This window comes from Pseudorasbora parva, chromosome 1 (assembly GCF_024679245.1).
Source record: "Pseudorasbora parva isolate DD20220531a chromosome 1, ASM2467924v1, whole genome shotgun sequence".
NCBI lineage: Eukaryota > Metazoa > Chordata > Actinopteri > Cypriniformes > Gobionidae > Pseudorasbora > Pseudorasbora parva.
In genome coordinates, this window is record NC_090172.1 from 11,654,697 (window position 1) to 11,671,293 (window position 16,597).

The window sequence follows — 16,597 nt, forward strand, 5'->3', positions numbered from 1 at the left end:
AGATGGAAGTGGGAGTAGAAAAGGGCCACTCTGAGACTGAAATAGTAGAGGCAGTGGTCAGGGCAGTCACTCCAGGGTTACCTCTGAGAGATATGTTGGAGATTAAGCGTGGTCTGACGCTCCAGTCACTATACACCATCTTAAAGGGCCACTATAAAATTGACAGCACAACTGCTCTGTACCACCAGCTCATAAACATATCCCAAGAACCCAGAGAGTCAGTTCAGAATTTTATCTTCAGAGCAATTGAATTGAAAGAGAAATTACTATGGAAAGCTGAGGACGGCGATGATGACCGTTATAGTAGAGATACCATCCAGCGTAAATTTCTGCGTTCAATTGAAACTGGACTAATAAGTGACTCTCTGAAGTTCCAGGTACAGCCCTATCTCAGCAACATCAGGATAACGGATGAGGAGCTAATTGAGGTGGTGAATGAGGCTGCGAAGCTGGATGGTGAGCGACAGGAGAAACTGAAAAGGCTCCATTCAGCTAAACCCCCCCCCCGCATACATGAGTTCCATACCGAACCCCGATCCGAGAACTCACCTGCCCTGGGTGTGCAGCCGGTGAGAGATCCTGGTACTACAATGGCTGTCAAGACTGTAAAAGGAAAGGAATTTAAAGAATGCCATAAGGTCAGTAATGAGGTTCCAGACACTCAGAAGCTTATTGAGGAGTTGAGAGCTGAAATGAGACAGATGATGACAGCTGTAATGGAAGCAAATAAGACATTCTCACCCCGGTACAGAGAGGAACGACGGCGAGGTTGTAAGAAATGTAGGGAAGAGCAAGTAGATGAAACCTGTCAACACTGCTTCAAATGTGGACAAACAGGCCATTTCTCACGTGGATGCAGAGTACAGAGCTCACAGTCGGGAAACGACCATGGACTGCTGAGACGGGGCCATCAGTAGTCCTCCCTGAAGTGTCCCAATCCTCATCACCTATACTTGTTGGGGGGTGCATACAAAATGATCAGCCATCCCAGATGACCAGTTCAAATACTCCCACATTTAATTCAACCTCAGTAAAAGCCACTACCAACCTTTGTACTGTAAAATATCTCCCACCTCAACATGAATCACAGCTCATTAAACTGATTGGAAACGCTGCTTGGTCAACTGCTGCTTGAATGGTCAGCCAATGGAGGCGCTGTGGGACACAGGGGCGCAAGCTAGCATCGTGAATGATGCTTGGCGACGACAACACCTCCCAGATACCATCATCCAACCCTTGGAAGAGCTGCTAGGAGAGGCAACCCTGACTGGCCTGGTGGCAAACAACACAGAGATTCAATTCATTGGATGGGTGGAGATAAATTTCCAGCTGGATGGAGGACCCTTACCAGCACCATTGTTAAAGGTACCCATGTTAGTGTCCAGTGATTCTACAGTGGCGGAGGACCCAATTATAGGGTACAATGTCATCGAGGAGATAGTGAAGGGGATGGAAGGCACGCCAGGGCATAGAGAGAAGAAAATACTACATACGATGAGTTCTGCATTCTCGATCACTCATAGCGAGGCATACACACTAATGAAACTGATCCGTAGTAAGGAGCAAGAGGTAACGGTGGGGGTGGTGAAAATCGGGAGAAAGCGTGTCTACTTGCCTGCGAATCAGGTTATCACCGTCATGGTCCGTGCTCACGTTGGGTCTCAGTATCAGGGCCAAGAACTGCTCTTCTCACCCAGTGAAGTAAGCCCGGTTCAAGATGTAGAATTGAGTGAAGCTGTAGTGAAGATTCCTTCAAGGCACATCAAATATGTACCAATATCCATTGTCAATGCAGCAAAACATAACATCACCCTGCAGAGAAACCACATTTTGGGTCACTTACAGCCCGTGAAAACAGTTTATCCTGTGGCCGTCCAGCCCCCTGGACCAGAGAATACCCCGGAAGAGAGAGCCCAAAATGGTAAGCCAACCCCTGTAAAGACCACTGAGAAGTCAAGAGGCCAATCACGTCCATCTGCATGGGATCCCCCTGTGTATCTGGACCATCTCACAAAAGCCCAGCAGGACGCTGTGAGAAAAGTATTGAGGGATGAGTGTCAGGCTTTTGCATACAACGACGATGACATTGGTTGCATTCCATCCTTGAAGATGCACATCACACTTCATGACAAAAGGCCTGTGCAGAAAACTTATATGTCTGTCCCAAAGCCCTTGCATGAGGAGGTCAAGGAGTACTTGCAAGATTTGTTGAACAAAGGCTGGGTGACTCCTTCCCGGTCGGCATACTCGTCTCCAGTAGTCTGTGTGAGAAAAAAAGACGGCAGTCTTCGGTTATGCTGTGACTACCGGGAGCTAAATCAGAAGTCAGTGCCTGATCGCCACCCAATCCCTAGGATACAAGACATGCTGGATGCACTGAGTGGAAGCACTTGGTTTTCGGTTTTAGACCAAGGGAAGGCCTACCATCAGGGCTTCCTGGATGAGGAGAGTCAGCCTCTGTCAGCATTTATAACCCCATGGGGGCTGTATCAATGGACACGCATTCCATTTGGGTTGAAGTCGGCACCCGCCGAGTTTCAAAGAAGTATGGAGAGTTGCTTGTTAGGCCTTAGGGACACAATATGTCAACCCTACCTAGATGACAACTTGGTCCATAGCAGCAGTTTCGAGGATCATTTGGCCCATGTGCGTTTGGTGCTACGGCGCTACCAAGAGCATGGTGTAAAGCTCACCCTGAAAAAATGTGAGCTATTTAAAAATAAAGTAAGGTTCCTGGGGAAGATGGTATCCAGTGAAGGATATACGATGGACCCAGCGGAGATTGCACCAGTCCAGGCCTTGAAAGAGAAGACGCCTTATACCGTGGGTGATCTAAGAAAGATGTTGGGGTTCCTGTCCTACTACCGTTCTTATATCCCCAACTTTTCACGCATCGCCCAGCCACTGTACCAGCTACTGACAGCGAGAGAAAATGGTTCAGGTGAATCAGGAATGGTGTCGAGGAAAGCAAAACCCACCTGGAAGAGGAAAGAAGGTCATTTGATGTCACGAAAGCCTATTGATCGGACGCAAACCCATCAGTCGATACTTAACAACCTCATCGACCACCTAGCAAAACCTCCAATCCTGGGTTTTCCAGATTTCACTCAGTCCTTTGTGCTACACTGCGATGCATCTCAGGAAGGGTTAGGTGCAGTATTGTATCAACGGCAGAATGGGAAGATGGTAGTAATAGCTTATGGATCCAGAACACTGAGTGCCCCAGAGAAAAATTACCACATGCATTCTGGTAAGCTTGAATTTCTGGCATTGAAGTGGGCTGTGTGTGAACGTTTTCGCCATTACTTGTACTATGCACCATCCTTTGTTGTCTACACAGATAACAATCCTCTGACCTATGTGCTTACCACCGCCAAACTGAACGCCACCGGGCACAGATGGGTTGCGCAGCTTGCAGACTTTAACTTTTCCATAAAATATCGTCCGGGGAAAAGTAATGCTGACGCAGATGGTCTGTCACGCATGCCGCTGGACATCGACAAGTTTATGGAGCAGTGCACAGAACAGATGCAACCAGAAGTCCTTAAATTGTCAGTGGAAGGGGTGGTAGTGGAGTGTGAGAATCCCTCACAAGGAACAGGGTGGATCCGTTTGAGTGCTTTGAGTCTCGTGAGAGAGAGCCACCATGGTGGCTTGGGTCCACCTATGACCCCAGCCCAGATTCGAGAAGCTCAAGAGAATGACGGTATTCTTCGGGAAGTCCTGAGACACATGGAGAAGGGTCTACGGCCAAGTAGGGAGGCAGTGAAAGCAGAACATCCTGATGTGGCAATGCTGTTAAAACAATGGTCCAAACTTTGTGTTGGTGAAGATGGGGTACTGTATAGGAAAACTAGGAGAAGAGAACAGTTGCTCCTACCGAAGTCTTACCACCCCCTGATTCTCACTGAACTACACCAAAAGATGGGTCATCTGGGTGTGGAGAGGACCCTCTGCCTTATCCGAGAGCGCTTTTACTGGCCTAGAATGCAGAAAGATGTTGAGCACTTTGTCACCAGGGTATGTGAGTGTCTGAAAAAGAAACAGCCCGTCAGGCAAACTCGAGCACCTTTAACCACAATTCACACCACATATCCATTCGAAATGGTCTCAATAGACTTCCTCCACTTGGAGACCTGCAAGCAAGGGTTTGAATACATTCTCGTAGTAATGGATCACTTCACTAGATTCGCCCAGGCTTATGCAACCAAAGACAAGTCTGCTAAGACAGTCGCAGAGAAGCTTTTCAATGACTTTGTTTTGAAATTTGGTCTCCCCGGTAAAATCCACCATGACCTGGGGAAAGAATTCGACAACAAATTGATGAAAAAGCTGAAAGATCTCTGTGGAATCCGCGGGTCACACACAACACCCTACCATCCACAAGGCAACGGACAAGTGGAGCGATTCAATTGCACTTTATTGTCCATGCTCCGTACACTTGTGGATGAGGAGAAAGCAGACTGGAAGAATTCCTTGGCCAAGGTGGTTCATGCCTATAATTGTACGAGGAGTGAAGCCACAGGATTCTCCCCGTACTACTTGTTGTATGGCAGGTCCCCTCGCTTGCCAATTGACATACTTTTCAACCTGAAGTCTGACAAAGTTTTCGGCACTTACCAGGACTATGTGTCTCGTTGGAAAGAAAGGATGAGTGAGGCGTACCAAATTGCATCAAAGACTGCTTCAAAAGTAGCAGCCCGTGGGAAAGCTCACTATGATCAGAAGACTCAGTGGAGAAATCTTCAGCCTGGTGACCGGGTCCTGATCCGTAATTTGACGCTTAGGGGAGGCCCAGGAAAGATACGGTCATACTGGGAAGATGAGGTGCATGTAGTTAAGGAGAGGAAATATGCTGAAAGTCCTGTTTATGAGGTGAGACCTGAAAGCGGGAAGGGGTAAAGCCGTGTCATTCACCGAAACCTTCTTCTGCCATGTGATTTTCTACCCCTGGAAATAGGGAAACCTGAGTGACTTCACTCACAAAACACTCGGAACATGCCTAAAGGGGAGAAAATAAACAGAGAAAGAGAGAGACAGTATCCCGTGAGTTCTGAGAGTGACTCAGAGGAGGAGTATGTACTGACCTGTCAGTGGAAAGAGCAGAATCGCAGGCCTCTCAACCCAAGAGCACCACCTTTCAAGCCTCAAGATGGAGCCCCTCGGAGCGAAGAGGATTTGCCCCTTCAGAGCGAAGAGGATTTGCCCCTTCAGAGCGAAGAGGATTTGCCCCTTCGGAGCGAAGAGGATTTGTCCCTTCAAAATGGTGCGGTAGGAGAGGATTTGCCTCTTAACCGTGAAATGAATGCGGGTCACAGCCCAAATAATGACACTGACATTGACAGTGACAATGCTGGGTCAGACAGTGAGGGTGAGATGGACCCTTCAGAATCTCTGAGTCGTTACCCAAAGAGACAGACAGAAATCAGTTGTGTTCACTTATGAGACGTTAGGCCAACCATCTCTGGTTCAAAGGGACTGCTCGGTAGAATTAAAACAGTTACCTGCCTCTAATGCTAATTTTTGGAGACCTTGGAGCATTATGGAGAGTTGTTAAAGACTTGGTGAGAAACTGGTAAATATGTTTCAAGTTAGTTGAAATGTCAGGAGACATTTGATTTTGTGGGGGAGAGTGGGGCACCATGTAAAATTAGACATGAAAACAGTAGACCCCCATTTAAATGTTCCAAAATATCCAGTGTTTATGTTTCATGGACTCTTGTTTATTATTTTGAGAAGAGGTGAGCAGTAATAATGTATTCATTTGGGTGTATGCAGTGTCATAATAGAGCCAGACCGCTAGGGGGAGCTCTCGCTAAGGTCTGCGCGAACGTGAGTAACGGAAGAGTGCGTGCAGAAATGAATAGAGAAATGAGTGAATTGAGATGCTCCATTCATAATTGACGCTGTATATCATTCTATGTTTCAGGTAAGATAAATCCTCTGTAATACAAGTTTAAGAGTTCATGAACACTTTTCAGTGACGTTTTTATGTGTTTAGTAGTTCTTGAGTACAAAACAGTGTTTTGACTACCCGTGTATGTAACGCAAGTGTAATGGAGAATAATTGTCGTGAGTTAATGCAGAGAACGGAGATCGCTATACTGTGTACTGTTTATACTGTGAATTGATAGAAGAAAAGGTTGAAAAGAGAGTTAATTTGTTGCCTGTATAATGGATACACGAATCAGTGACTAGTAATGTGAGTTCAGTGAAGCACATGGAGTTTACTAATGTCCGCCATTTTGTGTAAAGTGCGTCATATTTTCGTAGTAGAGTTAACGTAAGCACAAATTAGTTTCTTTTCATGTGCATAGGACAGAAAGAGTCACAAAGTGCGGCACGTGAGAATATCATCATTATTTAGACATATTCAAAGCATGTAATCTATGCTTTAACTGGAAATGTACATACACTGAAAGGGTTTAACATACCAAAGGATTGTTTAAGAGTACAAAATAAGTTACATTTAGTTTCTTTTGTGTTTATTGAGCAAGTGAATGTTTATTGTGACACTGAGTATAAGACATGTTGAAAGAAGAGTGCGTGCAGAAATGAATAGAGAAATTAGTGAATTGAGATGCTCCATTCATAATTGACGCTGTATATCATTCTATGTTTCAGACCATTCTTCAAATAATTGTGTTGCACTGGAAAGACGCCTGTTTCTTTTCAGACCTGTAACACAGGCGTGTGCAGGAAATGGGCTACAGGTGCCACAATCCCCAGGTCAAGCCACTTTTGGGCTACAGAGAAGCAGCACTGGACTGTTGCTCAGTGGTCCAAAGTACTTTTTTCGGATGAAAGCAAATTTTGCATGTCATTCGGAAATCAAGGTGCCAAAGTCTGGAGGAAGACTGGGGAGAAGGAAATGCCAAAATGCCTGAAGTCCAGTGTCAAGTACCCACAGTCAGTGATGTCTGGGGTGCCATGTCAGCTGCTGGTGTTGGTTCACTGTGTTTTATCAAGGGCATGGTCAATGCAGCTAGCTATCAGGAGATTTCGGAGCACTTCATGCTTCCATCTGCTGAAAAGCTTTATGGAGATGAAGATTTGGTTTTTCAGCACGACCTGGCACCTGCTCACAGTGCCAAATCCACTGGTAAATGGTTTTCTGACCATGGTATTACTGTGCTCAATTGGCCTGCCAACTCTCCTGACCTGAACTCTATAGAGAATCTGTGGGATGTTGTGAAGAGAAAGTTGAGACGCATGACCCAACACTCAGGATGAGCTTAAGGCCGCTATCGAAGCATCCTGGGCCTCCATAACACCTCAGCAGTGCCACAGGCTGATCGCCTCCATGCCACGCCGCATTGAAGCAGTCATTTCTGCAAAAGGATTCCCGACCAAGTATTGAGTGCATAACTGAACATAATTATTTGAAGATTGACTTTTTTTGCATTAAAAACACTTTCCTTTTATTGGTCGGATGAAATATGCAAAAATGTATATGCAAGGAATTTTGGGTTTTCGTGAGCTGTATGCCAAAATCATCAGTATTAAAACAACAAAAGACCTGAAATATTTCAGTTGGTGTGCAATGAATCTAAAATATATGAACGTTTCATTTTTATCATAACATTTGAAAAAATAAAATAAATAACTTTTATCACAATATGCTAATTTTTTAAGGAATGACCTGTAAGTTTGGGTTTGTAAGCAGAACTCAAACAAAAGAGTTCTTTTAACTAGTTCTTTTAATGTCTGCTTGTTCATTTTACTAGAAGAATGTGTGGGAACTGATTGCCTTAAAATTCTCAAGTAAGCTGAACTTAACACTCAATTAAGTAACTTAATTGCATCAAGTTGTTCTTACTTAAACCATTCAAGTTGTGTTGACATAATTCTATCTGTGAGCTGAGGAAGTGTACTCCCAGAATGCATTGCAGCATGAATAGATTAATCACAGCGCAATCATAACTCTGTTTTATTATTGTTGGCTTTATTTTTACCATTTTATTTGCTGTCTCTTGCCAGTATAACCCCAATAATGACAGCAAATGATCTTGTAATGGTCTTATTAAGTGTAAAGAAAATAAAATTAAATGTTATCATTGTTGTGTTTTGCATGCTGAATGTTAAAAGTCTGTGTGTGACTCAAGCATGGTCAATTGTTAGATATTGTCACAAATATAGAGGCATTATTTCAACATAACTAAAGGTCCCATTCTTCGCGTGTTTTTGAAGCTTTGATTATGTTTACAGTGTGCAATATAACATGACTTCATGTTTCGCGTGTAAAAAAAGAGTATTTTCACACAATTTACTTATCTGTATACCTCTGTTTCCTCTGTCCTAAAAACGGCCTGATGATTTCCTTGTTCTATGAAGTCCCTCCTTCAAAAATACGTAATGAGTTCTGATTAGGCCAGCGCTTCCCGCGGTGTGATTGGACAGCAGCTTAGTGCACGTTGCCCGGAAAGCTCCTGCCTCTTACCATAACGGGTAGATACGCGCACTCAATGTTATTGCAAAAATGTCTATATTGCCTTATCAATTTGAGCCGGAATCAGACCCGGAGAATATCGAAGAGGATCGATTACAACCTGCTCAGGAAAGACTTTTTCTGGATGTTTCAGAATGGTAAACTGTCTATTCAGTAGTTTAAACTGATCATTACAAACACCAACAATCGATGGTGTCTGAATGAATTACTACACTTTTAAATGCTAAGTTTTTCGGATTAGTTTCAATTACCATCTAACGTTAGTTAACAAAGCTAAACAGTGTTGCACTTTGTGTCATGAGTTACATAAACTGTTAAACGGACCAACTTAAATAATAAAATACACAAACCGGTTGTAGTCCATAAACAACGCCTCCTCCAGACAAAGAGGGAACTGCGTCATCTTTTAAGAATAATCTTTCTGCGAATCCGGCATTAAACTGATTGAGATTGAGGAAGCAGTCCTCAGCAAAATGTGCTTAAATTGGGATTATAATTTTCTGGAACCGAGTTAAACATGAACTGTAGCCATTGATCTCTACGTACCGCGTCCGTGGGAAGGCCAAACAAAGGTGATTTGACTCCGGGATGAAAATAACAGCGTTTCAATGGCATGGCGACAAACACACTCTACAAAGACAGCGCTTCCTATTCTCGACCTGCGAGAGCAAAAGGACAACGCCCCCGAATTTGCGTGTTCTTGTGGGCGGAGGGTTCGTCAACAAAGGTTTTAGTTGCGTCATTAAAGCAGGAAGTGCAGGGCTGTAGCCAAACCGGCCGTTCGCTGTAGGCTTTAAAAAAGGAACTTCTGTTAAATAAGATATCTCGCTTGGCATTGAACTTTGAGCTTTATAATTTTACAGGTATTATTTATGCCCTAACAGCAACATTACACACTAACTAAAGTTTGAAAGATGGAATCGCAAAGAACGGGACCTTTAAAAGTGTGTCATTAATGTGTTAGCAATAAAATGTTAAAATATCAAGTGGTATTACATTTTTAAACATATGTGTGTGTATATATATACAGGCCTTTCTTATCCAACTGAAATATTTCAGGTCTTTTGTTGTTTTAATACTGATGATTTTGGCATACAGCTAAAAAAAAAAAATCCTATCTCAAAAAATTATCATATTTCATCAGACCAATTAAAGAAAAGTGTTTTTAATGCAAAAAAGTCAGCCTTCAAATAATTATGTTCAGTTATGCACTCAATTCTTGGTCGGGAATCCTTTTGCAGAAATGACTGCGTCAATGCGGCGTGGCATGGAGGCAATCAGCCTGTGGCACCCAGGATGCTTCGATAGCGGCCTTAAGCTCATCCAGAGTGTTGGGTCATGCGTCTCTCGCCAGGTGTACGCTGGAAATTTGGTGTACACACTTTTGATAAATGAGGGCCAGTGTGTCTCTATACACTATAAAACCTATTACTATGATGTATTCCATTTTTTGGTGTAAAATTTACCTTAAATTTTTGTAAATAAAAAAAAAAAAAACAGTATTTATGAGTAAAATGAACTGTTATTTATGAGTAATATTAACTTTAAAGTATGACTAATTTACTCTAAACCTTTGCGAAATACTCTTAAAAATACACAAAACCACACTTATGAAATTGGCCTTTATTGTCAATAAGTACAGCATAACTGTTTTGACGTATACGATATTTTACACAATATTTACAACATTTAAACTCACAAACAATATCAAAAGTATAAAATGAAACATTTAAAAGTAATTCAATTGTAATTAACTGGTCTGTTATCCATTTCCACCGAATCCGCGCTGGTTCTCGAGCCTGAGATGGACTAACGGTCTGCGGGTGGACTTTGAACTTCAGAACGCCGTCCTGTTTCACACATGGCCGAAAGATGCCTGACTCCACAACCTGCCCATAAACAAACAATAACCAACTGTGAGAATATTTTATCATCCAAATGAATTATGGGAATCTGTGGTGTCAGAGGGAGAAGACGATACATCCTGCTGCTCACTGCGGGGTCAGGCTGCATAATCATTTCTAAAACTTCACTATAATTCAAGCCACTTCTCATGTTGCTCTTTTCACCATCAAATGACCAGCAAGTGGTTAAATCCACTTATCTTTTGTTTCTTTTTTCCATGTAGTTCTGAGAGCTGAGGTGCATATTTTTATTTTCTCAGACGCAAGCGTTCAAAAGGTCACACACTGCTATAATACTCCATAGAGAAGCCAGAAACGAAGCTTCTTTTGCAGAGTCCTAACTAAAGGGTTAATGGTGCCACCTGGTTATCAACTATATAAATTACACATTTTACCTCTTCCCAAAAGGGAATACCATCAATCAATGTTGTATATGGTGTCATGGCTTAATTTAAAAAAAAAAAAAAAAAAAAAAAAGTGGTTATAATGGAAGTCAATGGGGCAAAAACTGCCACGAGGAGTAAATGAGGGAGAGAGAAAAAATCTGATGCTGCACAAAAACTAAATGCAGCAAAGCCAATTGTTTTCTCATCTTTGACATGTCCAAGACAGTGATAAAAAAGTTTAAAAAACAAAAACCCAATTACATTTTATATAAAAATAATTTTACAAAAAAAGTCAGTGTTTTCTCCCCCAAAATCAATGACATCCAATTTTTGAAATTGACAATTAAGGAGTTAAAAATCCTGATTTAAAAAAAAAAAAAAAAAAAAAAACATTTAGTAGTTTTGATCAGGACTGAGGTTGATAAATAGATTTATGCAAAAAAAAAAAAAAAAAAAAAAAAAAGTTACACTTTATAGCAGTTTAAGTTAGTGTCTGTTTTCAGCCACGAGGGTAACGAAAGGGTAGTGAATTTGCCCACAGCGTATCGTTGAGTTTGTGAAAATTTTCAAAGCATTTTCCCAAAATGTGTAAAAAGATTTGTCACCAAAACTCATTCCATTTGCTGAAACAGAACGTTATGGCCAAATTAAGACTCAAAAACACTCCACAGTAGAAGAAAACATCCCAAGGGATGCAGAAGGGTTAAATAGCATTTGTAATGGCAATAAATCTAGGGAATTTCAGGGTATTTAAACATTACTTTATTTAGGACACTGATATAGACAAAACTTATACAGGATTGCCATTATAGCTCTTCCACCACATCAGACTCTCATCTTTGACTTACGGACCCTTCCTCCACGTCTTCGGGGGAGCAGTTCAGTTTTCTGCCACAGACTTGGATTAGTAATGCCAATCACGCAGACAGCAATTCCCTCCCCAGCATTCCCACTGCGTTTACTCTCCTCATCTGACCCCATTCCCAGATCATCCTCCTTCTCATGAACCACCACCGCACGTCCCAGAATGGAGTGAGCCCCAAAGAGCTTGGCCTCCGGGAGCGTCAGGAAATGCCTTATAACTCCTTGCACGGAAAGAAAGTTGCCCAGGTCTCCAGGATGACTAGGGTGGTCAACGTCCTGCGGATTGTAATGAGGACCAACACTGACGCTGCCTTGACTGAGGTCTCCATACTGATGGATGTGGATGGCTCGAGATTGATGATCAATGGTAGGCAAACCACGGAGGTTTAGTTTCACTTCTAAAGGTCCATTGGGGAAGAGCTGCTTAAAAAGGACCTGCCCAGAGATCTTTGGCTGGCTACGTGGTAAATTGGGGACAGGAGTGACTTCACAAGTGGCGTAGATTGTGTTGTTGAACTCCACGACTTCCGGCATTGGAGCCTCGACAAGCAAAGGAACTGGATTGTCAGAGAACTCTCCTCCTCGTATATGCAGCACCAGCAATATCAGAGGGAATTTTAGAATGAGTTTCTCCATGTTGATCTTTAAAGCCTACAATGAAGAGTGGATTCAGTGAAATCATGCCATTTTGTTAAAAATGTTAGAATAAAATTCAGAGCGCCGCTTCAGGGAGCTTTGAGATTAGACGTTTGCAAAGGAAACCCACAAAATAAATTGTATTTTTTTTACCCTTGTGAAAAAAAGAAGTGTTTAATTGTATTGAATGTGCTCTTATGCACTTTAAATCTTGAAAGTATCATTTAAAAAGGTCTACTTGCAGATAATAACATTTAAATAAAACTACTTAAGTGTACATACAGTACACGTTCATAAGCATGTTTTAAGTCAAGAACACGTAATAAGTGCAGTGCAATAATGTCAAAGTATGGGTTTTACTTTAAAGTACAGTTATTTTGTTGCATTGACTAAAAGTACATAATTTGATCTGACACGTTATTTAATATTAAACACAAGTTACTATATTTAAAATCTAATAAATTGCACCACCATTATTTATACAGTCGCATTTTTAAATACACAACATAAACACTTCAATAGGAATTAAAGTACTTTAGTTAACTATAAATGCACAGTAAAATGTCAGTAAATTCAGCTGTACAAATTAACCAGATTTCAGATGAGACAATTTAATATGAAATTACAGATAAAGAATTTTAAATAATAAAATACAAATTATCTGCCAATGGAATGAGAAAAGTAATATTTCTGTTTGGGATATAAACAAGAATTAAATGAGAAGTATTTCTCACCTTATTGGCAGATAGTTTTGCTTGTTTCAAGCAAAAACACTTAAGTTTGATTTTATTTTTAAGAAAACAATGAAAAGTATCTTATGTCATTTTACTTAAATGCATCTTGATTAAATAGATATTTAGACTAGAAACGAGACAAAATCAGTAAGTAAGAAGCTCATATTTTTTGCAGCGAATAATGCATACTCTTTTTAAAAGCATGTCAAAGTGTACTTTTTTCACAAGGATAAGTAAACTAAAAGACAAAATTTATGTTTTTGATTAAACAAACTTTTTTTTAGTTGTAAAAGCAGCAAAGGTACATTACCGTATGACTGGAATGTTGTCCTCAAACTGTGTGCAGACTGAATATTGCAGTCATAAGATTACTGTGAGCAGTCCTGAACTGGGTTTAAGAGAGCATTCCCTTTGCAATCAAACTTTGTATTATTGATGGGCAACTCATGTGGAGCTACAGGTTAACCATGTTAACTCAAATTGTTTACTAGACTGTGTCTTTTAGTCACTAATTAAGGTCACCTGCGTCTCATTTAGCTCCCTTTTGTTGGCCTGTGCACTCAGGCCACATCCACACAAAGCCAGTCAAAACGATGCAGTTTACATGCCAGACCAGTATGTGGCGCTGTAATTCTGCCACAGAAATTAAAACAGAGAAGCAGAGTAGTGGCTAGAAGGGGTAAAGCAACAGTTGGAATTGAGGAAAATATCATGATAAAATAACAATACATACATTTGCTCAGGGTCCGTTCTTCGTACCTCGCTTAATACGTCTGAGATGATTTGACAGATACTCTCATCGTGATAACTGATCTCTGGATAATTTGGTTCTCAAATGATTTTGTGGATTGGGATATCCACATTAAGTTATCTAAGATCACTGCACGTTCTTGTGTTTCCTGAAGAGGGCAGATGCATCAATACTCAAAACCACGATCAGCAGTGCAGTGATTGGCTGGCAGCAAGACAGAAACGTAAAATGTATAATAGATAAATGATAAATATTTTGTTTTAAAAACATGATTCCCAATTATTTATATTCATGGTTTTATAGTATTTGAGCACCCTGAACATTTTATTTCAGTGTTCTAATTAGCAATTCATTTAATTTAAGTCAATTTGAAGCAGATTTGTCATTAATTAAAGTTTCTTAAGGGTCAAGATCAAGTTGTGTGTGCAGTGTCAGCGGAAGATTTACGGCTCATATTATCCCTCATGCAGTTACAGAGGCAGTGTTTTGACTGAACCTCTTCTAGGCTACTTCTGCTGCATGAGAAGAGAGAACACCTCTTTACAATTTTCTGGGTCTTAAACGAGTCTGCCTTTGTGATATATGTCCTTATTTCATTCAAAACACTAGCTCACTCTGTCTGGATGCATTTAAATCTGCTCTAAGTTTGCGTTTTTCTCACCTATCACACATGCGCACTTCAATAAGCCGACAGAAAGCAGGTTAATGCGTTTACATGCAGCGCGAAATCGAGGTAAGAGGAAGAAAACTACCTGTCCCGACCGGTTTATGCTTAATACGCCGTTTATGACATTACTCTGATAAAAGAAAACGGGTTACCACGTTTACATGACCATGTTCATTTTCGGCTTATTGGGCATAATCGGCTTAAGAACGTGCATGTAAACGCACCCATTGTCACATCTGTACACATAAAGAAGGTGTCCGGGCTAGTATAGGCGATCACATGTGAGGATGTGGAGGTGGAGATCTATAGCCTTTTCTCACATCACTTGATATAGTTGAACTTACCAATTTCATGGCGGATCCAAAAAGGTTCAAACGACAATCAACAATGCGAACTGGAGATTCACTCGTTGTAAAATACAAAAAGTCTTCACCCTTTGGAGTGGCTACAGAAAAAAAAGAGGCTTCAACGGCCGATGTTGGGGCTTTTAAAGGTGGCGTGAGGCTACAGAGTTTTCTTTGTCGTGCCTTTCTCGTTTTGCATTATGGTAAACATCATTTATTTTGTGCTAGCTATGAAAGGGAGCAATTCACCATAAGGTACTCCACATCACTTAACTTGGTGCTCACGTTCACTGTACCTAAATTGTTAAGTTCACCAAACTGGGTACACCAGAAGTTCAGTACACCATGCTGGGTACTACCGATCAAAACTTCCCCATGAGTCCCAACATGTATTGCGGCGTGAATAAATTATTCATCTGAATTGTGACTCATTTTCCTTGATTCTTACTACTTGCTTTTATTTTTGTTGTTTTTGTTCTGATGTTTTTGGAGCTTGTTTTATGTTCAGAGTTGATCTGTTTATCAGATTTTTTTTGTTGTTTTTTTTGTTCACCATTTTAAAGATTCATAAGTGGATTCTTGATGTATCTGTGTATCTAACTAATGTTTTAGTGCAAGTTAAAAAATGATTTAATTATCACAACAGTGAAGGATTTCACAGTTATTATTAATAATACTTCAAAACTATTAAGAACTGCTTCGATAATCAGAGCTTTGCATGAGATCCGATTCTGCCAATATATAATGTTATCAATGAATAAACAACTTCACTTGATATTTTCTCTTGACTTTTTATTTCATAACAAATGTCTCACAAACACATAGCAGCCAGAGAACCACTAATATAACACAGTCAAGGGTCAAAAATCCAACTAAAGACAACACTTCTCTCCATCATGGTGACTTCCAACAAAACTATTATTTTCATTAAAACATAAATAAAGTCAATCTGGGCTGCGTTTCCCAAAAGCATTGTTAGCCTAATGGGTCCTGCACACTGTGCGATTTTTCAAAATCCTTTGCGAATGTCCCTTGTCAGACTGTACGAACATGATCCCCGTGTCACACTGTAAGATCTCAGTTGTCATTAATGTCAGACTGCACGATAGTTTAGGCGCGCTAAAAACGGACGCGCGCAAGAAATCTCACCCGGAGCTTTATATCATCAATGAATGACGCGTTCAGTGACAGTGAGCTGCATTACACATGGGACTGAAATGCTGGCTACAAATAAATTTCTAGCTCTCGTTTTGGTCATAGTTTGTCTTGAAAAACCGAGATATTTGACTGTTGTCGTAGGAGAAGTCACACTGCAGGATTCTGTGCCAAATCTTCTGACACTGCCAGAATTTCGTCTGAGGTAAAATGTGATCGCAGCGCTCATTAATCGGCGGCCGGTGAACATGTCAAACTAACGACCAAAGACGTCAGATTTTAGCCTAGGATCTGAGGAATCTTTTAGGATTTCCTAAATTTGTCTCAGACGGCCAAATCGTGGCCAAAATCGCACAGTGTGCACCCGGCTTAAGTTGATTGTAGAGACCATTGGTGGCAATTGTTCTACATTCAACTTAAGCATACAATGCTTTTGGGAAACGCAGCCCTGGTTAGTTATAAGTTAGAACACATATTATTGTTAGGTTTAGTAACTTACGATTTTTTTGTCATCTGAATTTAATCTTCTACTCAAAATGACACCTCCATACTCAAAGCAATCTATCGGATGTCTGTAATCATGGCTGCATTGCATTTTATTACAGCAAAGTGCCATTACGATTTAACCAAACGATCTACTCCTTCTTGCCATTAAAAATCACACAAAAATAACTTTATGTCAATATATTTTTGCTTACCCAAAGATT

The 16,597-nt window shown here is 40.9% G+C and overlaps 1 protein-coding gene across 1 annotated transcript; it reads right to left on the reverse strand.

Moving 5' to 3' along the window:
• Positions 1 to 11,478: 11,478 nt before the first annotated feature.
• On the reverse strand, positions 11,479 to 13,441 carry LOC137083134 (extracellular superoxide dismutase [Cu-Zn]-like). The gene is made up of 2 exons (XM_067448853.1): positions 13,284 to 13,441; positions 11,479 to 12,254 (listed from the first exon to the last, which is right to left on the reverse strand). The coding sequence occupies exon 2, from the start codon at positions 12,237 to 12,239 to the stop codon at positions 11,565 to 11,567; it is 675 nt and encodes a 224-aa protein (XP_067304954.1). The 5' UTR covers positions 12,240 to 12,254; positions 13,284 to 13,441; the 3' UTR covers positions 11,479 to 11,564.
• Between the last annotated feature and the right edge of the window lie 3,156 nt (positions 13,442 to 16,597).